Source organism: Manacus vitellinus, unplaced genomic scaffold (assembly GCF_001715985.3).
Source record: "Manacus vitellinus isolate BGI_N305 unplaced genomic scaffold, ASM171598v3 scaffold_5_pilon, whole genome shotgun sequence".
Taxonomy (NCBI): domain Eukaryota; kingdom Metazoa; phylum Chordata; class Aves; order Passeriformes; family Pipridae; genus Manacus; species Manacus vitellinus.
In genome coordinates this window covers 20,321,211-20,345,483 of record NW_021940682.1, presented here as the reverse complement: position 1 = coordinate 20,345,483, position 24,273 = coordinate 20,321,211, and the positions used below count along the sequence as shown (strand labels likewise).

General features: G+C 35.8%; 1 protein-coding gene across 2 annotated transcripts in view; it reads right to left on the bottom strand.

Moving 5' to 3' along the window:
• ANKS1B (ankyrin repeat and sterile alpha motif domain containing 1B) overlaps nucleotides 1-24,273 on the bottom strand; it is a 414,231-nt gene that overhangs the window by 339,893 nt on the left and 50,065 nt on the right. For both annotated transcript variants that reach the window (XM_018080496.2, XM_018080497.2), the window contains exons 4-7: nucleotides 20,131-20,427; nucleotides 12,662-12,737; nucleotides 9,500-9,601; nucleotides 1,045-1,155 (exon numbers count right to left, since the gene is read on the bottom strand). In XM_018080496.2, the coding sequence (XP_017935985.1) occupies nucleotides 1,045-1,155; nucleotides 9,500-9,601; nucleotides 12,662-12,737; nucleotides 20,131-20,427 (586 nt within the window). The remainder of the gene's footprint in view (nucleotides 1-1,044; nucleotides 1,156-9,499; nucleotides 9,602-12,661; nucleotides 12,738-20,130; nucleotides 20,428-24,273) is intronic.

Below are 24,273 nucleotides of genomic sequence, written 5' to 3'. Positions count from 1 at the left end.
TTTAAAAATATTTACTACTTTATTTCAGGACAAACACTCCTATTGCATATGGCAGTTGAACTAATCTCAAAGCAACTATTTATCTTCATATACCACATATCTGTTAAGTACCCCAATGGGAAATATGGCTGGAACTATAGTATTTGTTCACTATCACCATGAAGACCATAATCTGACATGCAGCAGGAAGCTTAGTTTTCTCATGAATGAAGAATCATGAAGATCACAATGTGACACACAGCAGGAAGTTTAGCTTTCTCATGAAGGAAAACTCTCCCTGCAAACATGTTTAAAAAAAATAAGAACCTAGAAGAAGAACAACAAAACATCACCACAACTCACACAACAAAAACAAAGAGAGGTTTAGTTATTTGCCAGCAGTCAATTACATTCACTCTGGATGATCACTGAGGACAGAAGTCAGGTTTGGTTCTACAAGAGGATGATTTTCATGAAAGAGCAGGATGACAGTACACTCAGAAAATGCCCTATTTTAGTGGATGCGAGTGTAAATGGTGAATCAGAACATAAAACGAAAGCACGTGCAGACAACAGTGATCACCACAGTGTACAAAAGCTGTGTGAGAAGATGAATGGAAGAACAGTACACGTGATCTTTGAAAGAGGCTTCCAAATGTAACACCATTGGAAGATGTACTCACTGGGAAAGATGAAGTAAATTCCATTTTTAACCCAAATGTGAACAATGCCTGCAGAGTACTTCTGATATATTTAGCATTTTTGTTTTACTTGAGTATGAAATGTGTAACGTCAGATAAATTAAAAAGATTTAAGATCAAATAATGCAACACATTCATCAGTGACTTGTCCTTTCTGAGGATACAATTCCTTGCTCTTCTATATGACATGGATTACAGTGTATGTAGTCAAGATAGCTAACTGATGCTAGAAAAAAGCTCCTTGATATCAGTAACTTCCTTATTTTTTCATTTTGCATGTCTGTATCAATGTTTTAGTAATATAATTTTAATACTAAAGAGAAGTGCGGTACAGCTTTTGCATTCACAGAGTACATGTATTTACTTTTAGCCTTTGGAGATGGAGGAACTTCTGGGGACAAAATGCAAGACTGACGTTCTGCGCATTCCAGTGGACGTTCCTCTGAAATACTTGCATTTCCTGTTTCCATATATTCTGCAATTTAAAGATACACAAACGCTTAAATGGCTGAATTAAGGGGGTTTATTCCAATCTAAAAACATTTGCTACTTCATTTTTCATTAAAGCCTTTCTAATTTTTCATATTACAATATAATTACCTTGTAATTATTCATAAACACTGCTGCAAGGCAATCATTTGCTGAAAGTATTGCAAAACACTATAAAGGCCAGGTCTCTAATCTGCTGAAACTGCTACAGAGATCTCATTGTAAGAGTAATGAATTGAGACTATTCCTGTTTTTTTCCTGTCTCCTTGGAATATCAATTGTTTCTTTATATTATTACTGTTGAAAGAGGTTTTTATTCTAAACTTGTGCAGAGTTTTTAGTCAAGATATTCAGGTATTCAGGATGCTCACAATAAGTACAAACATTGATACTATTTAAAAACCCAAATATTCTGCTTGCATCACAGAAATAATATATGAGGAAAAAAAAAAAGAACGCAAATTCAAAAATTTAGTTAAAACTAGCAGGCCAAAAAGCAGTGTGCTAAAATTTCTGTATTTTTCCCCCTTAAAACTTCCCTTGCACTACGTTCACAATAATGTTTATACAAACAGAAAAACATGAAAATATGAACTTCAATTTCATTACTGTTCTTTTCATAAAAATATCTACATTATTTTCATGTGCTTTTGTACACAGGCTACCTCAATGGAAGACCAAGACCTAATGGAAAACCAAGACCTAATAATTAGAAATTAATTTATGCAATAGTGGCACTTTTTTTCCAGCACAGTGACTGATTCTCAGTTCTGGCAGTTATTCTGCATCTGCATTTTCTTGGGTTTCTGAAGTTGCTTAAACAATTTCTTTCTGATACCAATAGTAACCACAATAGCACATGTTGCAACACACACAAAACCAAACTGCAGCAACTGCTTTCATCAATATCACACTGAAGGACTAAGGAGTTTCCGGGAACTGAAATCTCCCTGATTTAATTTCTACAGTCAACAATGTATTTGTTTAGCTTGCTGTTACTCATGATTAAATAACAAATCCCAAAACCCAAATACAGTCTGTGATAAAATAGACATCCAAGAAATTGAAACTGGAAATGGCATAAAACAGCATGCAGTTTCAGAATGCTGTGCAGGTTATTGGTTGGGTTTTTTTTTTAATGTATGATTTGAAAGTGCCATATATTAAGTTTGATGGTTGGCCATGGTCCCCTGGATAATGTCATGCATTTCTTCATATGAAAATTTCATACTTCAATTTTTTTGTGTGGTACTGAAAGCAAAGAAGCAAAGATGAGCTGTAAGAGACCACAAGAAAACTAGCAGCATGACAAAATGCTCTGGAATGTTTTCCAGCTCTGTCAGCTACAGTATTTGTCAAGTTAATAGGTAAGATGGAGAAGAAATAAAAAAAAAAAACCAGACCCAAAGAAAACAAAAAGAAAAAAGGAATTCAATTTGTGTCTGAAAATATTTGCTTGGTAATTATGCAACTGTCCAAAAGCAAACCTAAAATGAAATTCTATCAGGTGTGAGTGTTACAATTATTAGATCAATACAGCTATTATTAGGAGGGGGAATGAACGAGAGATTGTGAAGGACTTTAACCTTGCTGTCATCATACAAGACCGTGGGCTTAAAATAATTCTCTATTTTTATTCTTTGTCAGGCCCCACTTCCAGACCAACACACTTACCTGCTGGAGGCTAGTTCTGAGGAGGAAATCGTAAGTTCAACATAAGTCTTAAATACTTACTTTTAAAAATGCAGAGTTCTTTCCAGAAAACCTCCACAAATGTCTCACACTAGGTGTGGTGTGGTAAGGTAAGGTTTACAACAGGCCAGCAGCGTGCCATCCTTGTAAGAGTGCAACCCTTGAAAATTTGGACACCTGTGGGACTTCTACTCCTAACTTTGTTTTATGCTATTGAAAATTCTACCAGATATGTACGAGACAAAGACAGGGACTCAGTTGTGAGAGGCTTTTAGTCTTGGCAAATGTATACTTACCCACAATACTGGCAGGGAAACAGACACAAAACAGCTGATCTATATTAAGAGCCAAAGACAAAGCACACACAAGCACTGGATGCTTTCACCTGCAGCTGATTAGGAATTCATCTTCAAAGCCTACCCAAACTTACTGAAAAAAGGTGATTCTGTTACCATCGTTTGCTCTGGCTGCTGTGTGCTTCAGAGACTGCTCAGGTTCTATCACTTTTCCCAAAGCAAGAAAGACAACTCAGAACAAAGCCAAGCTTGGTGAATTATACCACTACATGACCAGAACAGTTTCCTCAGCTGTGCTCTCATAGAGTTTAAAGAAAAGCCTCTCATTCCTACAATACAGGAGAGTAAGGGCTGTTTGGGACACAACCTGTCATATTCATAATGGGAAGAATGGACTATTTTATTTCTGTTTACCCAAACGGCAGATTACAGTTCAGTGAGGATTAATACTAAGACTTTCAAAAACTTTGCCTGCTTAGTAGAATTCTTTTTGATTAGATTTTGACATAGCCCCAAGCAACGTAAATAGGGTCATGTGCACAAAAAGTAATAGCATAAAAAAGTGGCCTTACAGTAGTGGAAATAAGAACAGTGAAGAACACTGGAAATAAGAACATAACCAAAGAAGGTAACAAGCTCTGGAAAGTTCAAACAGCTGGAACTCCAGCTTTCTCAGTTTCTGTAACACTGGTTAGGCCAAAGCCAAGCAGAAGGGAAAGAATTAACATGTAAGCAGAGAAACACAGCTGCCTCTCCACCATGAAGAGAGCCACTCTCTATTGTCCAAAGACAGTAAAAGCACAACTTGCTTTAATTTCAGCACCTCTTAGATCCCAATTTCTCTAAGGTGAGAGGGTTAAGACTTTTGTTTTATTTACAAACCCTGGCTTTTAGAGTAATGGCTACATTCACCTCAGAGAAGTTTTTATTTTTAATGGAAAAAAAACCAACCAAAAACTTTTTTTTATTTTGCTTTAAATGAAGCATGAGCTCCTTTCCCTTTTGTTTTCAAACACTACATCAGCCATGCCATGAGTGGATTCACATAGAGTTCCTTCTAGAGCAATCTTCTCTAAGAAAGCAAAAGGCTTTTTAAAACTTTAAGAAACCAAAAAAAGGCCAAACTTGATTAGAATAAAAATCTGAACACTCACCTTTTCAAATAGAAGACTCTCCAAGTAACTAGATCAGAGAAATAAAACTTGTTTAGAAACCACTCCCCTCCACAGCCGATGGCCCTGCAGAGGCGTCCTTACTCCTCCATCACTCCACATCTTCGTGAAGAGCAGCAATCTTCAGAAAACCCTCTGCCCTCCCCAAGGCTCTTCCAGAACCTGGCTGAGGATCCTGCAGCTCCACTGAATCCTGTCCCAGCCTGGGAGCTGTCAAGAAGCTCTTCTCAAAACAGCTTACTTGGTCCCCTGGGAAGGAGCCCACCTGAGGCTTCATGACCCAATTTCCCTTCTCTTTACAGCAGCTGCAGTAGCAGAAAACTGATTGGTAACTACTATTGTCAGGTGTGCTAAGGTGACACACGTGAGCTGAGATGGAAGCTGGTTGACTTCAACCTCCTAAATTTCAGAGGACAAATCTGAATTACTCAAGTTTAATTTAATCCCAGAGAAACCTGAAATCAGTAGCTGGCTTTTGTGCATGTGTTCAGGGAAGTCAAACAGAAACAAACACTGAAGTACCACTATGATTCTGAGATAGTATGATTCGGAATGCAGCTAAACTTTCAGTTGCCACAACATCAGCAGTTAAATTAATTCATAAGCATAGCTAATACTCTACAGCTGTTGCACAATAGCCCATAAAAGGAGATGAGAAGTCCTCAGGAAAAAAAAAAAAACAACCAAAACAAAAAAACCCCAAACCAAAACAAACACATAACTAAAAAAACCCAAAAACAATGAAGGGGGGCTGAGATCTCAATTATTTTCATCCCACACAGCTGTAATTAAATCCTTTACTGAAAACCTATTCCATCCCTCCAGTGAGGCTGGCCTCCTGCACTCAAGGGAATGGAAGATCTACTTGTCCAAAGAGCAAGAGGGAAAGAGCGAATGAGAATACACAAAAGAAAGCCAGTGCTAATGACACCAAAGCTATTTAAGCAGAGAGCAGAAGAAAGGAGTCCTGGTTCTGCAGCTGCTTATACATTTTCTGTTTATGAATAATTCGGTAACAGGTACAAACAACGTTAGGTTTCTAAGCAGCTTCAGCAGAAGAGAGGAAACAGCTTTCCATTGCATCTCCCTCCATAATGTCTATGCAGAGACGCTTACTGTGCCTTCCTGGGCTCATGCCATTTTTCATCTGTTTATCTACTATCTCCTCTTTTTTTCCATAATAACAAGAATTCTGCTTCCAGAAATAGTAAAAGAGCAAGATTCCAATAGAAAGCATAGTGGGCTGTGGAGAAAGAGTTGAAAGACAGTATAGCAGGCACCTGCGTCACGTTCACATGTGCTAAAACTAAAACACAGCTGGTTGGTTTAATTTTAGGCCTACTAGCCTTGGCAACATCCCTTTTATTTTCAATGCCTAATTATAAAGTCCTAAGTGCCAATACTGTTAACTGCTTCAGCACTGAATGCTGTTGTTTCACTGCACTCATGAAATGCATTCAGTAGCCTGGCCTTACTTGGCACAGTATCCTAATTCTCTGCTCTTTGAGTACACAAGGCCTATACAGCTATTTCTTCCTTATCAAATTAAAAATCTAAACTCTAATAAGTGTTTTTAAGTGAGTTCAATGCAACTCAGACCTGAGCAAGACACTGAAAATGAAGTGACATATTTGAAAGACATGTTTAGAATTAAAACTTGAGCTGTCATTTCTATTAATTCCATCTATAATTAACAGGCAGTAAAAAAAACATTCAGGTGGCATATAGCTTACTCAGCCTTTTTCATGTTGCTCTTTAAAGTGATTTTTTAATTTATTTTCTTTCTATCAGATAATGCGTCAACATCTCAAAAAAGATGGCAGACTTTGCAAACACACACAAAAATATTTTTACAGAAACTTCCATTGCTATTTCCTCAGGATAGTGAGAAAAAATGTAAAGTAAAGATCACAAAAACACTAGGATAATTTCTAAAACCTCATTAGCAAAAGGTTTTGTTTCTTTTAAACCCATAACCTGTAAAAAGTAGTTTTCTAAATATTCTTTTAAAAAGAGAGAACAATTTATATCCACAGTTCTTAAATACTGTGAGGGCATTCATTCACAGCTGGCTATCAGCCCTGAAGGTTTCAGGATCAGCTCAATGAATTTTGCATTACTGCTTCCATTAACTGCTTCTAAACATATAAATTACTTTATCTTCTTCAAAGAATTTTCTCATAAATATCCTCAAAACCATTTTCTTTCTAAACTTTCCTTACAACTCTGTTAACCCTCTGCACATAGGGGTGAAGAACCTATCAGGCCCACTAGTAATACCAGACACATTATTTCCTTGGTAATTTCTGCCAGCCTGTTCATATGCATCTTTCAGCCTATGTGGAAAGCTAATGTTTTGTGGCAGGGATAAACATTATGCTGTTAATGCTATAAACTGTGCAGTAACACTCATAACAGTGCAAGGGGTAAACAGTAAAAATTAATGAGAATGCTAGGTGATAAAAATCTTACTCTATCCTGGCAACAAGGTGAAAGAATAAATTCAATGACATTATGTCTGCAAAAAGAACAAAATTAGCAAGAAACTTACAAAATCTGGCCAGTAATTGTCTGACACCATTAATTTAATTTCTTTTTCCTGTAAGTCTACATGAAGGAGATACATAAGCTTCTCTAGACAATCATCTGAAGACAGCAGCTTTAATGGGAACGTATTTGGAAGCCACTGAAGCTCTCTTTGTAATTGCCCTTTCTTTGCATGGAATTCATTACCCATCATCAAACTCAATTACAGTACATTCAAGATTGCCAAAATCCCAGTGCTTCACTGACTTTTCAGCTACAATAGGATAAATACCCACACTTTAGTGAAGAGTATACTCAGCTGGCTTTTTAGAGGAAGGAGGGTCAACTGTATCATCAGCAGTGCTAGTACTGAATCCTACCACTCCTGATTTTATTTTTCAACTTCGGTTCACAGTTCAAACTTTATCTTTGATGGACAAAGCTTCAGTGAACATTTTGCTGATGAAAAAGAATCTAAGTGGGTTCTAAGGGAGTTCTGAAGGGGCTCCTCAGGTTGTCTTAAGAGTCAGAATGACATCTTTGTAACATTTTTCATCCTTGTACTCACTTCTGACTATAAGGCAGACAGAGCAAAAATAAACAGCTGCTCATTAAAAGCACAGTTTCATCACACTAATATGAGCTGAAGCTACTAAGCAGTCATCTTTATACTTTCAAGGCACACATTTAAAAAAGATTCTACGTCAATGCATCAAAAAGCCTTGAAATTGATATATTTCTTTTGCGTGTGTGTGTGTGGTTAAAAACTGAGGGCAGGTACTGATCCATCAACATGAGAAACCCCTGAGAGGGGTCTGGGTGCTTTATTATTCATAGAGCAAGCGTACTTTGAAGAAACTGTTCATCAGTGGGGTTGAGACTGCAAGATTATCACACTAAGGAGAAAATGGAACAATAAAGAGATATTAAAATGAAAATTAGTTTAGTTGGTGATGGAACTTCATGATAAAACCTAGATTAATATCTGAAGGATGACTGATTTGGATGTCTAAGAAAGCGGAAGTTCTGACTGCCCCTTTCCCTGCCACTGAAGAAGTTTCAGTATAACATTAACTCTCTTTTCCTCTACACAGTGGTATGTTCATGCTGCAGCTGAGTGAGGACATAAAGGTTGAAGCATGAGTTTGAGTCTGAGTCTAATTAGGAACTCCCTTTTGCAGACTGGGGGAAGCCCTACATCCCTCACACATATCCTCCTCCCCACTTTCTGATTCTGCCAGATACCTGGGACAGAGCTAACTCTAGGACCTGAATCACATAGAAGGCAGGTCCATTAAAACAACAAAAACTATATTTATAATAATATTTCTTAATATTTTATGTACTATTAAATATATTTAATATAATAAATACATTTTTGTATTTTAATGGTTCATGAACTGTATCAGGTCACTGTGAAATCTCCTGTAAGTGGGGAATATGTAAGGGAACTGAGTAGGTGGAAGAAGAGGAGGAGGAGGGGGAAATGAGGGAAACAGCAAAGGAAAATAGGAAGGAGGGAGATCTCAAGGCAAGCTGTTAATTCAGTTCAGCTATACATGAATCTGCTTCTTACAGAAATACCTGTCCTCCATCCTGCAAAATTTTCATTATACTTTTAAGAGCTTTGTATCTTCAGTCTATCATCTCACAGGAAAACTTTACTGAAGCTAGTCAACAAGTTTGGAAGCTATTCAGAAAAGAAAGGATGCAGCGTGGCCACATGACCTCATTTTCTCTAGGAAATGCTCTAATAAAATATAGTTATGCAGGAGACTGAAGCATAAGCTAGTTCATATGTAGAACCACCACTGAACTTATTAAAATGCCTTCTTTAAAGGTGGGATAATCAATACAGAGGGAGAGGCAGCAGTGATACCTGCAGGAACTCCTCTGTCAAACACAGTTAATGAAAGACTATTCTGAAGATGAAGGAAAAAAATTTCATAGAGGAGAATAAATTATAATTAACACTGAGTTATGCCCTAATTCATGTTTCATCACTTTACTGCCATCTTCTAGAGTAAAAACCTGAAGTAAACAATGGACTTCCAACAGTCTTACACCATGAAAGAAAGATGAGGAATGACAACGAAGATATGTACAGAAAAAAAAAGCATTTCTGCTGTAATAACAAGCAATATTGCCTGGTTTGTTTTTTATTTGTTTTGTTTTGTTTGGGGGGGGGGTTGTTTGTTTTGGGTTTTTTGTTGTTGTTTTGTAGTTTTAGGTTTTAATAATTAAGGAAATTGAGAAAAATACAATGAAATGTTTTGGAAAAATATCATCATCTTTCAGTCATATATTGTTATTTATGAATGAATCAAGCATTTCAATTGTAGGTTATCATTACAATTTAATAGAAATGAAGTGAAACATTACAGTGGGTAATGAAGAGTAACTATTAAGTGACACACCATGCTAATTTCTATGGTCCACAAAAAAGAAAAGGTTTACTCTGAATTTCAGATACTGAACCACTTATTTTTGTTCAACTAGCAAACAAGAATTTTGTATGTTTAATTGAAAAGACTGTTCTTTTCTATAACAAAGTATTTAAAGACTAGAAATTACTATATGCCTTAATATTTCTCCATGCTATTCTGATTCATCTCTAACAAATGTATAACTGAATATGACTTACCTTGAAGTAGAGCTGCAATTTGAAGTGACTGCTGAGATGGATGTTCTTTAAGTATATCCAAAACCGTTCTACCCAAACTGTCCTTTATGTTGGTATCTATTCCTGAAAAAGAAAATGATCTGTGGTGGAATTTTTAACCCCAAGTGCTTTGGATTAGAAATGTACTGTATCAGACTCAACTATCTGGCAAATTGAAAGCAAGTGTTCTTACAACTGCAGCAGATTAACAGCTGCATTACAGCAGAAGTACAGCAGACTCTTTAAAGCTTGAGTAGCCTAAAATTCACATGCTGACATGGATGGGTTTCATGTTTCTGTAACTCATGGGGATATAAAGTAAGCTTCTTAAACCAAATTTGGGATTATTTTAACAATCTGTTTCTCAGAAACAGGCATCCTGAAAAGAATATTTTATAAAACCAAGAAATTCTCTGAATGTTTGTCCTATGTTCCTCTCCAAACTGCTTTAATTCACTGGGACTTTCTAGTTGATAGTACAAATATGTGTTTTGGGAACAATACTGTAAGGTGATAGACAAGGAGAAAAAAAACTCCTGATGGTTTCCTGGAAGACCCCAGCTCCTGGGGAGACATTCCCAGAAACTAATAAGAGGACTAGACAAAGAAAGGAGTGATATGGAGATAGCACGGCCTTCATCTGCAAACCTCCTGCCAGATGGGAACACACAAAAACCCCCCTTGGGCCTGTGTCATTTGTCTATCACTCCAAAAGTAGTTTATTGACTATAGCCACTCAAAGTGCCTAAGAAAAAAGGTATAAAAAGAGATTGGACATAAGCAAAAACAGGGGAGAAGTTCCATCAACACTGCGAGAGATGGCTGACAAGCTGGTCTTTCTCCCTTTAGTTCTGGTGATGCCTGGAAGGTGAGACGTATCTTAGGCATGCCAATGGCTTATAAATAGCTAGAGTTTACTTTTGCTTCATAGTACTCTTAGTAAGTTGTTTTGCTTTAAAGTTTTTGCTTATGTTTTGCTTCATTATTATTACTACATAGTTTAAAAGTGTTTTTACAGTTAGACCCTATTCCAGACGAAATGAACCCTATAAATTGTCACAAATTTGTATTAATAAATGTGTTATTTTGTGAACTGTTAGAGTGAGTCTGTTTCTAGGTGCTGACAGTTTCGTTGACGGCAAAATAACTCACAGGAGAAACTTGCTAAGGGGTTTCCCTATCGCTATTAAGTGTAGTCTCTGTAAAAAAATGTATCAAACGCCCTGTCTGTCTCAGCCAACCTGTTAAGCAAAGGGTCTCACCTAATGAGACACTAACAGACTGTTTTGGACATTAAAAGGCTTTGATCTCCTGGAGGAACACTGATAGACAAAAATAAATTAAGACAGGTTGGACAGAAAATTCTTCTTTTCTGCCCCTTTTTAGCATGACAAATATGAAAAAGTTTTTAACTTTATGTTAATAAAGTGGTACTTCAGGCAACATTTTTGAAAGTCATGCTCTGAATAGAGTGAAATACCCATGTGTAGTATGTGGGCATTGGGAACAGCTACAGCGTTTCCTCACTGACTGTTCAGACTGCTGACAAAGTAATTGGCTCAAATTGTGAATGTAACCACTATGTTTAAGGCTTGCCCTGAATCAGAACCTGTTGTATGTGATACTGCATGACTCTCTACCTTTGCCTTGTAGGGTTGCCTCAGAAATGTTTGCCTTATGGTAGAAGACTCAAGTTGGTTTTCAGTTTGGATGTACTTCCATAAAAAGTAAAGGCATGAAAAGTCCTAACAAAGCGAAATTCTTCTCAGGACACTGAACAGAGAAGATCAGAGGAAGCAGGATTTATAAGCACATTTTGAAAGCATTCATTGGAAAAGGCTGCAGTTCTAGTAATTTCCTAACCCAATGGATAGTCTCCTAGTTCGTTTTGTAAGAAAGAGATTTTTTTTTTTTTCCCCACTGAAAATAAAGCCAAAATATTGCTGGGCTAATTTAGCAGTGGCAGCTGACTGTAAGAGGCCAGACACACCAACTTACACCTTTCCTTCGCAGTAGCTACTTAAAACATCATCTGAGTCTTTTTGAAGCAGAACTAGAGAAAAGGGCATTGTGAGGTAAAAAAGGAAGAAGGTGGGGAGTGTTGCAGAATTGCAGAGCATTTGGGGTTGAAAGAGTTCACCATGAAAATTCTACTGTCCTGTCTTGTACAATTATACGCTGGCAGAGGCTGTAACATGTATTAATCTATAAGAGGTGTTCTTTTTCTGTAGTCTAAAGGGCTTCCTATGTTTCTGTGATATTCTCCAGTCCTTCCTTTTTTAGGAAATAAAAACGAGAAAATCCCTTTCAGCCTCCTTCTCATTCATCCAAACAGAAAAGCAACTTGGAAGGACTTTTTTTTCTGAAAACAGTTCTCAGATCAGGTTGAGATTCAGATAAGGAGCTGTGATTATGACATACCTTCTTCTGCAATATATAAATAACCCCACAAGCACTGATAAGAAAGATGAATGAGATCCCTCAGCGTAACAAAAGTTCACGTATCAGTGAGAAGTTATTTCTAGATATTTTTATTTTTGTTGATCTCATTTATTTAAGATGGTTGTCTAGATGAGTGATTTACCTGCAAAAAAATTCTGAAACTCTTATTATGTAGTAGATGGGTTTGTTTGGACTTTATATCCCTGTTCTTCTGTCCTTTCAGGACAAATGCAATTCTCAGAGACACAGTGCCTCCCCTTTTCTTCACAGGGACTCAAAGTTTATTCAGGAAATGAAGGAGCAAGCAGGATAGTGTGGTTGTTAGGAATAGCTAACGGAAGGAAATAAATGTGAACATGAGTATTCTGGTCTCTACATCAAAGAATATTCTTGGCTGTCTTTCAGAGTGAATAACAAAATTTTATGTAGCCATTTTGTTCTCAGAATACATTTATTCTCAGAATACAGTGGCATACACTGAGTCATATACGGAATTTATGAGTCTTAGTGCAATCCCCTTTGTTCTCTGCATACAGCAATTTCTTATTCTAAAAGAACTGTGTTTTAAAGAGAAGTACATGTGATTAGATTTGCAAAGGCTGATAAAGATCAAAGTAATTTGTATAACCAAAAGTTGATGAGGCACACAGAGATTAGGAAAATTAAGGGTATTTTTCAGTGTTTCCTGTAAATCAGATTTACCTGTTTCAAGCAAAATGCGTACTACCTCCACCTTTCCAAATAGGGCTGCTTCGTGTAGTGCGCTCCCTTTTTCTGTCTAGAAAAGAAATATTGTGACATTTAAAATGCAAATTAAAATACCAATTAATCTTTTTGTAAAGAATACATTAAGAAAAGAAGTATTTCATTATTTTTTCCTCTCTATTTTATCTATACATAGAAAACACTGAATGGGTAAGAACAAATACTACCATTTTTTATTATTATTAAAGATAACAACATAAATGTTGTCAGTTCTACTATAAAATTAATACCTATATAAGAAAATATAGTAGGAATGTAATACAATTCCCAGTTAACAAGCCTGCATTTGTGTAAAATTTCTAGACTCCTATAACAGGCAGTGAAAATCTAGTCAATACCATCAGTACCATCAATATATCAGCTGCTCAGCAAAGTCAGACAGTTTACATGTGGATATCTACAATTAGAAGTTTTAATGTGAAAGTGGATCACACCCTAGAAGGTCAATTCAGTTGCAGGGTGAGAGATGCCCCAGGATATCCCACCTGGCCCCCAGCTGATGATCCAGTTGATGCTCACATTTGATCTGCCTCACATCTGCCTCATACAGATGCTCTGCATACCCTAAGGCATCTCCAACAGCATTAGATGCCTATGTTTATAACATTTAAATTCTACCTTAGATGTCTGTGAACTTGATTTTGCAGGTTTCTTTGACCCAAAAAAGCAGACTCTTGCTGAAATAAAATTTACAGTATTGAAAAACAAGATACCTCTCTTAATAAGCTACTTTTCTTAGTATTTTATCCTGCTGACTGTAACTGAAAACTCTGAACAACACATCTTTCCATACAATAGCATTAGCACTAGCTAAAGCACTACTAAATCTCACTGAATATCTGGTTTATCTCCTTTTTTGATAATAAATTTGATTTTGAGATTTATTTATGGGCAAATGTTAAAGGTTTTACTCCTTGAATTTGTTTTTTCTATATTTTATCCAAATGCACCCTTGTCATACTTGCTGTGGTAGAAAGACTTAAAAGACACACACATACACACACATAAAAACTCCAACTCTGAAAGAATACAGTGATTCATTATTAATTACTTGTGTCAGAATGCATCAGAATTACAGCAATGCAACTACAGGATATTCAGAAGTAATCAGAGATCCTGAGATAAGGTGTGAGCACACTGTAAGGGTATACATGCCCTACCAATTGAGCCTGAGAAGTGTTTCCTAGGTCCATAATAGGAAGGCTCACTTATTATCTTTCCTCACACTTAATACATGGACATAACAAGTAGAGGATGCCCAGTGATATCTACTTCCCGTGCATCAGGTCTAGTGACAGTATAACAGAGGAGAAGGAAGTCAGTAGAGAATGAACATATGAAACACACCTCTCAAAACAATTTCTAATCTTTCCATTTTCAGAAGCAGTCCAGATGAACATTTACAGGTTTATTCTGAACAAGAAGACTAAATATTAAGATAGACACAGTTTCAGAATCCTTTACTCAAACAGTATCTACAGGATGTTTCCAGTTACTGAAGTCAACTTCAACATGAGCTAACTGCAATGACAGTGCAACCACAAAGGTACACACAGAGACTTAAGTGCAGCTCAGAGATTTATGAGAATAACAACAGTTCTCAGAAAAGTCATTGAACTAAATAGTTCCAATTACAAAAAGAGGTTTGACATTAGCAATCTCAAAAAATACTTTGACACAGCCTATTATTCTCTGTGTGTGATATGGCATTTCCTTTGGAACAGTCACTTACTGACATAAATAAACCTCAAGACTTTTAGCTGGACCTGTAGAGTTCCCTGTCATCAAGGAGGAGTATTGACAGCAGGTCAAGGGAGGAGGCCTTCCCTCCTGTTCACCACTGGTGAGTCCACACCTGAAATACTCTGTCCAGTTCCGGGCACTCCAGTATAAGATAAGATGCGGAGCTACTAGAGAGAGTCACTAAAATGATTTAGAGACTGGAACACCTCTTTTATGAGGAAAGGTTTAGAAAGTTGGGACTTTTTAGCCTAGACAAATGAAAGCTTATAAAGAAGGACCTCGTCAATGTGTACAAATATCTGCAGGGAGGGAGCCAGGCTTGGGCATGTCCAGTGACAGAATAGATAATGGGGAAAAACTGACACACAGTAGGTTCTGTTTGAACACAAGGAAACATTTTTTTGCTGTGCAGGTGACTGAACGCTGGTACAGGTTGTTCAGGAAGGCTGTAGAGTTTCAATCCTCTACTCAAAAGTTGCTTGGACGTGGTCCTGGGCAACTTATTCCATGGGATTCTGCTTGGACAGGGTGGGTTGGCATAGAAGACTTCCAGAGTTCCCTTCCAACCTCAACCATTCTGTGATTCTGCCAGGGATAATAATTAGTGATGTATACACCAACAATGAAGTCCACAGAGGTTCAATTGCTACAGAAGGCCTTAGCATTAAATTTTAGTTCTGTGAGGATGAACTGCAGAGATGGAAACCAGCTGCACCTTGACTAAAATTGCAGAGGTCATTCTGTACTAATAAGGAACCTTTTTTAATGGAAGAAGTGGACATACTTTAATGAAAACAGCTATCTAGAATCCATTGCTGTAGCATGATCCGAGACTGAGAAAGATCAATGTTCTGGAATGCTAAATCAACAGCTTTGACAATCAGGAAGAGGATCTATGCTTAGACTACTCGGTTAAAGGGTGGAAAAGATCCTGATATGATAATTGTCACTGGCAGCAGTCCTTTCTAAATCAAAATTCCCCACCGGAGGAAAGGTAAACAATATTTTCCTTGATGAAAGCACATATCTCAAAAGAAATGGAATGAAAACAAATATGAGAAGAGGAAATTTCCTGTAGATGTCTAAGGCAAACAAATCTAACTTGAAAGCCAGAAGACAGCTCTGTAACAATGAACTAAAAGCTCTGCTATGCATAAAGGAGTATAAAACCTTAAGCCACCTCTACATACGTAATTCATAGTGTTGGGAGAGGGATCCAAAGCCAACTGCCAGGTTTTTTCCTTATATACTTTCTTGCCTCTTGGTCTATTCTACCGTGATATTTCCTGTCATATCTGAACACAATCCTCAAATGCTTTACAGGCAGTCTGCACTGCCTTGCATTCTGGGACAGCCTATGCCTTACAACTGAGCTTTCAGACAATGCTAATGAATGTCATATCCCGGAAATGAGATACATATTACAAACAGTCTACTCAAAAGAGGAATTCAAAAGGCACACCACGTAAGCAGTGCAATGATCTGTATGCTCTAAAGGTGATTCTCTGAACAAGAGGGAAAATATTACCATGAAATTGAACTAAAATCAGTCTGAGAATATGGAGATTGAAAGCATACTTTTAAGATGTAGATGCGTAATCCTGCATAAGATGGCACAAAGATGAATGCTAACATAAATCTTAAAAGCCCAAGGCAGGATTTCATGGTAATAGTTAATAACTAACAGCTGAATCAGATCCCTCGACCCAAAAACTATCCAGAAGGCAGAAATGTCCTTGTTACCAGAGAGAGTTCAGTTACCAAACTCCGTTTTAACATAGAGAAAATGCTGAGCCTCAGGATGAACAGGGCCATGAGAAATTCTGAGGACTGGCCGAGTAGATATATCTCTCTTTGTAAATGTACATGTGGCTTACTACTTGAAGGCAGAAGTAGTTTGGAATGGTCTCTTCTTGTGCAGCAGAGCATGTTACACAAATCATGAGGATTAAAAAATATAGTTGCAAATAATTTCTATATATTATTTCAAATGTGATAGAACTTTTAGGTAGGTCTTTTTCACTTACAATGACATACTTATGCACTAATATACTCTTCTATACTACAGCAAGCGAGCTTAAGATTTATGGACAATACTCACTGCTTTACTTCCTGAAGCTTTCACTGACTTGGATCTTATGTTTCTGGCAAAGTGAACACTACCATTATATTTGGAAATTCTTTCCCATTGATACTTAATACAAAAAATGCTGGCATTTTTCCATGAATACACTGAGCTAAAGTCTGCTTGAGTTTGCATCAATGGCTTATATATTGATTACCTGCCATAAGTTTTCTGTATATGAAATACAGAGAACTGGAGCACAAACTGTGCTAAGCGTATAACAAAACAGTACCTGCCCCAAGTAGCTTACAGCCAAATACAGGTACAATGTCGCAGCTGGACACACAAAGCAAGCAAGTACAGAAGGACATTGTCAGCAGGAACACTAGGATACATAAATCAACTTTGCATATAATTTGCTCATATAGAAGCATTGAGGGTTTTAGTAGTGACAAATTAATTTTTTTTAATCGTGCAAATATGCAAAAGCTTTTAATTAGGCCACTTGTTTAGTCCTTATTTATAGGCAGTTTGCTATAGTTTTGATACTGATTTCAGACAGAACCTGAAAGACAGAATGGTGGCTTTGCAAACTGATTCACCGAATATCCTCCATACATAGTGACATCAAAAAGGAAGAAGGGGCACAGCTTTTTGCAAGAGAACTACAGTGATAAACAGTGGAAATTGCCATCCTTACTGTAACAGACAGGGAAGGCAAACAGGGATAGATGAAAGTTGGATAAGCAGAAGGGGACTAGTTTTTAAGGTATTCACAATTATTAAACTACTATTACATGAAACAGACTGAAACTGTGCAGTACCTTATTTTACTAAGGGCCCAAAATCTATCACTCACCCCAAACCTCTGTATTTTTCAAGTGTTTCAATTTAAATGAAAACTTCAAAACATAAAGAGATGAAGCAGATTTGCCCAATTCTAAATAGTTTCAGATTGCAGGATATTGGATAGACCTGGGAAGTGAATAAAATGTGTGATTAATTTATTCAAAAATTAAATGCTGTCTTTTATTAGCCCAAGTATTTGTTAATATTAAAAGTGCTCAGGGAGTACAGAAGAGAAAGATAACATGGCTAAAGTAAACTTCCCATTTAAATAAATATATTTTTACAATTACAGAGTGATAAGAGACAGGCTACTTCTATAATCATCTCAACATTCTGAGAGCTCTCTACTGGTGATAAACTGAATTTATTTAACATGTATGAACTGTATATTATTTTTTCCCAATAAGTGATGCAGATCAATTTAATTAATAACAAAAGTCGAGTTCAGTTTTAAGTAACAGGCTCATTGCATGTTCTGCTCAGTTTAATTAGCTGCCAGTAATCATCAACAGAATTTTTCAGAGGCTATAGAAGTAATAAGTCAACAATATGTACAGAGCCAAATTGTCAATATGCTAAGATGCTGAATGAAAAGGAACATATTGATAGAGAATATGTATACCAGTGAGAAAATAAATAAGTGATATTTCCTTACGGCAAGGAGGACAAACATAGAAGAAACAAGACAACTGAGTGCAAAAAATAAAACAAAATAAAATAACTGCCCTGCCTCTAAATAACTACGAAAAAACCCAAGAACATAAATTCCTTAAAAGAAATTAGAATAAAAATAAATAAATAAACCAAGTAAGCCCTGTAATTTTAGTGTAGATGCCAAACATATCACCATTATTAAAAGAATCTCTTATTTCTTAAAAGAAGATTGTAAAAAAAAATTGCAGTCACTGCATTTTTTAAAGGCCAGTGAAAAACTTTTGGTATAACTATAGATAAAAATGGCTTAGGAGAATTCACAGTAGTGCTAAAATTATCTAGATTACATAAGAGAAAGAACACATTTCATAAAAGCATTGCGTAATATTTTGCCCTCATGCAACCATCAGTCTGTAAGTTGCCATGACAGAGATTATTTTTCTTCAATTATTCTGTCTTAAATATCAATTCAGGCATCACTTTCTGAATTTTTCCTCATTTGCTAGAGATAGAAATTATACATTCAGAAACATGCATTTGAGAGTTCTGTAGCATTAACCTTTTCTAAATTACTGAAGATGTAGTAAAAGTCAGATAAAAAAAAAGCTGTTTGTATTAACCTTTGCAAGTGTATCTCTTTCTAGTAAAGAAAATCAAAATCAAATTAAATTGAAAGTATAATGGTAGGCAAATACACAAGTAGGCAAACCACAGGAAAGTGTTTCAGCTTAAAATAGTTTGAAGCAAGTAACAACGCCAATTCAAAACATACTAGAGATAATAGAAGTCGTAAAACAATTTTACCTCATCTCATCTGCAAGGCACTTAAGAATATCCATTTTTAATCTTAAAATATGCTAATATTTTATGGTTTGTTTTGTTCTTTGTTTTTTCTTTTTTTAGACTATTTTTTCTTCCTCACTTCACATTCTTTTTCTCAAAAGTTGAAAAACAGCACCTTGATGGAAGAATTCAGAAATGAAAATACATGGAATCTAGGCGCAATCTTTCTATATAAAAGGGAATTTTATGTACAAAGGTTTTGATTAAATGCACATAAAGCTTAAAGTGGATATAAAATTTAGTCAAAGTTTAGGCAAAGTTCCCAAGATTTATTAATTGGTGAGAATGTCTGGATGTGACTCTAAACTAGATGTAATTGTTTGGTTTGTTTGTTTATCTGAACATAGATATAAACCTGAAACAACCTTAATTCAAAGTATATTTTTATATATACATATATATATATACACACCAAGAAAGCTACTTTAAATCTGAAGGTAAAATACACTTTAAACACAAATAAAGTGTCGTCAATTAAATCAAGTGAAATCATAAGATTGAGGCAACACGTCACACATAACAGAATCTAGTCCTCTCTTGTTAAAGGGCTTGGACACTTTCCAGTAGAAAGAACTGAACATAAAATTTACTGCTGCTGTACCTTGTAGCTGTTCCAAACTATGTCTATTTTATTTATAGTTACCCCTTTTACATTATTATAACTTATTGTGCATAGAACTAGATGCACCAAGCACCTAACAGCTTGGAGTCAGTAGCTGTAAGAGTGTATTGCTATAGAATTTTCTTTCAGATTTAGACAACAAGTTAGAAATGCAGAAAATCAAAATGGTTATTACCTAGTAACTTTGGGTTTAGCATGGAACCTAACAACCTTTGGAAAAGGAGTTCTCAGTCAAGCACTGTTTCAGATTGCTATGACCATGAAAGGCCATAGCTTTGGCAAATCAGTTTGGTATCATTACAGCCACTGTTGTAGAAAATATAGTTATATACACCTACGTGAACAGTTGATATGATTTGTGTATCTACATGTCTCAAGACAATATAAATATATGCACTCGGCTTTGAAGACATGCATCTTTCTTGAGTTACCCCTTTGAACACATCATTTGCAATGTAAAAAATAAATCTGTATTATATTTCACCTTGCAGCATTTCTAACAAAGTAAATGCAAGTCTATTTTAAAGAAAAAAGTTAAAAGTTATTTCATTTGAATCATATTCTAATGATAAAGGAAAGGTAGGAAAGGAAGAAAGTATGAAAGGAAGAAGAAAGAAATTACACACTAACTTGGCAGCTGACATCCATTCCAGCCTCCAGAAGCACCTGTACAACAGCTTTGTGGCCATTACGTGCAGCAAGATGCAAAGGAGTGTGTTTTCTTGTATTACAGTTCATCAGGTTTGGATATGCTTTAATGATCATTTTTACAACACGCAGACGTCCATAAAGTGCTGCCAGATCCAGAGGTGTTTCCAGTTTGTTGTTCCTTATTGTAGGGTCTGTCAGCTCTTCCAACAGAACAGCAACAACTTCTGAATGACCATACTGAGCTGCACAATGCAGTGCTGTTTCATTTTCATTGTTCTGTTAAAGTAAAATAAAAGCTTCAGAAATTCATGTTTAATCATATAATAGAACTGTTCAGCTTCCATGAGATCACTACAGAAGCAGGGTTTCTAATATAATGTATGGTAATGTATGTTAAATGCTTAAAAATTACTCCACTAAAATTTTACTAATAATACATTATTACTTCAGCTTTGTGGCTCTCAAGCAGATCAGGTCCCTATGTGTCCACATTGCTCCCAATCCATTTTTAACAATGTGCTCCTAAAAACCTTGTAGGCTCGTCATGATACACCAAAATCTGTAACTCTCCTTGATTCAACTGTTCCTGAAATCATAGGTGAGTCCTTCTCTTAGAAACACTCAGACACTGAAGTCTCTCTTCTCATTTTTGCTGGTTTTGTACCCTAGCAGTTTGTTACTAGATAAGTGAATTATGGAGAAAAACTGTGCAACGAAAATATATCAGGCACAAGTTAGTTTCATGTATCACTATAAAAATCTACTATTGAGACAACAACTAAAGTTTGGAAGAATACAAAATAGCAACTGTAGAAAGACTTAACACGTCACTTAAGCAGTTAAGTCTTCTCAGTGCTCCAGGAAGAGATATATGTGTGTGTTTTTAGGGCACATGAGTATGTGTATGCTGTGGACTGAATAGGTTTTTCCTTTATAAAGCAATGCCCCCCAAGTCTTCCCAAAACACTATTCAATAAATTTAATAATAAATATTGAGGCTAAGCAGTACCTTCTTTAATTGTTTTCTTCCAGTTCTGTCTGTATACTTGCAATCCCAAAGAGACAAATAACTTCAGGCAAAGAGGAAGGAAATAATTTATACAGCTCTCTGGATTCTATATGCCATCTATATTACTAATATATTATATATAATCTCTATATAGCCTTAAAATAGGTTAGACTCTATAAATTTTAAAAGTATGTACACCGAATGCCTCTTCTGATACATGATTTATAAAATGTTATGACAGTTTATGAAATGTTGTAAAAGTAGAAAGCCAGTAAGCTAACGTGTCATATAAAGAAATAAAAAATTAATGTAAATTCAGAAAAGATACTAAAGAAAGGTAGAAATGTAATTCTAAAGAAAGGAGAAGTGATAAATCTGAATCCATAGTTCTATCTCTCAAGGAAACAACTGAAGAAAGTTCAGAGGACAGAGAATTAAAAATAGAAAAAAAAAATTGTCTTTTTGAAAGACAAAAACAGTGAGAGATTTAGAGAAATGAGGCTTTGGACTCTTACTCATAAGCCAGCGAGCAAAAGAATATCCATCCTGCGCAGTACAAACTAGAAAGATGGAAAGGGGAAAAACTTTTCTTTTTGGTTATGGTGTTTCTAACTCTATAACCAAGAACTTAATGCTTGGGTTTGGGGTTTTAACTTCATTGCTGTCATTTTCATGTCTTCTTGTAATTTAAAGTGACTCAGATGAACTTGGGAAACGGAAGAGACAGATAAATACATTTAGGTAAAACAATGTTGCAGTTAAACTCTTCTGGGTGTCTGCACCACCACACAAAATCCGAGAGACCGGAATGTGTTTCCTTCTAAACTGCAAGACATAGGCTGGAGAAAAGCCAGGTAGAAAGTGAGAAGCTTCCATTGGCAGACATAGCTTGATGAATAGTAAGTATTTGAATCATTGTGCATTATTCAGACCACCACGTGCTCTTTCTTTATTACGTAGACCATAAATTCAGATTAAAAGACATCACAATACTACATGGTTGCAATGATCTATCAACCACCTGTGATAAGCTTTTTGTGCTCTAATGACTTCTAATGTATCCTTTACACAGGACTAGGCAAAGCAATTTTCTTATGTACAGTGGTATACCCACAAATCACAAGTACAGTTTATTAAAATCTGTTTTTAGGTTTTCAATACTTCATGGACAGACAGAGGAATAGGCAATCGCAGCCTAATTTTGTGTACAATTAAGAATGAAAATCAGATAACTGCACATAAAATGGCCAATTATCGTAATTTTTGCCTACAGTTACTCTATATATCCAATGGAAATAGTTACACAAAGAAATTAGATGTATAAGTATATTCATATTCTGGGAGGTGAATAGCAAAATACATGCTTACAACTGTAACTATCTGTCCAATATCTGTTTATGTTTGAATTTTTTTCAAGAATTTATGGATATTACTTAAAGTATTTGGAATCTTATGCCAATGATCCAATATTGTAGCTTAAAAGTATTCTGATTAAATGTTTAAAGAGACATAAAAATTAAATTTGCTATGGTCCTTTTCTCAAAATGTGGTGATAGATATAGACACATAGAGACTAAACAGTCCAAATCACTGTTGCTGAGCAGCCAACTGAAATTTGCTCCCTCTAGATAAAGAATATCCAGCTGAATTTTCATGCAAGGGCATATTTACAGAAAAGTATATTTTAAAACAGCATGGTGCACAGAGGTAACAAAATGTTACTATTTTCAAATATACATTGTTGAACATTTTTCTATGGTTTGTATTTGCCAAATTAAACCTATATTTCACTTAATGACCAACTGATACAAAATTATAAAGAACTAGGTATCAGAGAAATAAAGCAGAAGAATCCAACCTGGGCAAACATGATAATTAAATTACCTACATATATGCAGTCAGAACAGGCATTGTATATATTGTGTCATCAGAGCTGAGAGGTGTTACCTAATTAGAACTCTAATAAAACATCCTTCCCTCTTCAAAATGTAAATTAATCAAAGACAGAATGATTTTTAACTTTCAAAGAGTAAATTAAAACTTGTTTAACTGCCCTCTAAATTTATCTGCTTTGACAATTTAGTACTACTTATATAAATCACCTTGGAATCATGAGGTTTTTCTGAGGAGGGAGGAGAGAGGTTTTATGTAGGTTTTGACAGAGTCTGCCATCTTCAAATTTAGGAAAGACTAGAGAGACACAGTTGGTTCAGCATTCCCAGAGAGACCCCTAAGATAATGGAGGCTCTAATGTGTATTTCCTGGACTAGAAGAAACTATCTTCCTCTTCTCACCCCTCAGGGAAAGATGGCCATGAATGTCTGTCAGCCTTATGAGTTTCCTCCTTAAGAAATTTGTTTAAAGAAGACATACTGTAAGAATAATAATTGAAAAAAACCTCCAACATATGAAGATATTTATTTTAACAACTGAAATGATGTGATTTCCCTGCTCCCACAAATGCTATTAGTTCTGATAGGTCTTTTGTACGGTCAAAGCTAACTCAGGTGTAAATCTATTGATTTGTAGTAGTAGTAGGTAGGTAGTTTGTCTTCATATCTCTAAAGTAACACACTATTTTGAAGCAATATATGAAAGATGTGAAAAAATATTCTTGAAGAAATTACTAGTAATTTAGTACTACTGCCTATATTTTCAGTCCCAAGTGTAAACAACTGCTCCTGGAGTACAGAAAGTTTATGTGTTAACAGCCACTGCAGTGAGCAGTTAATCTGCTATAAAATGTCTAAATGCAAGTTACCATTCTGTAATTAGAGCTTCAAATATGATATCCAAGCGCTAAATAATACATAGTGCTGAAGAAAAAGGTTAGAATTCTTGTAGGAATTTCAGATGCTTCATTACATGTTAGAAACTACAAGATAGACCCTACGAATGAGTGATTCTAAGAGCAAAAGAATCAAGAAATCAAAACCAATTGAAGACATACAAAATGTAAGATAAAAAGACTAGACCAACATTATGCAAACACAGTGTAAAACAGAAGTCTCTAATATTCACAATTAATAATATTTTAACCAAGCAGCTACTCTTATGGCCCAGTGGACCTCTTTCAGAAATAAGGAAACCATTCTATGATTCAGCTTTTAATC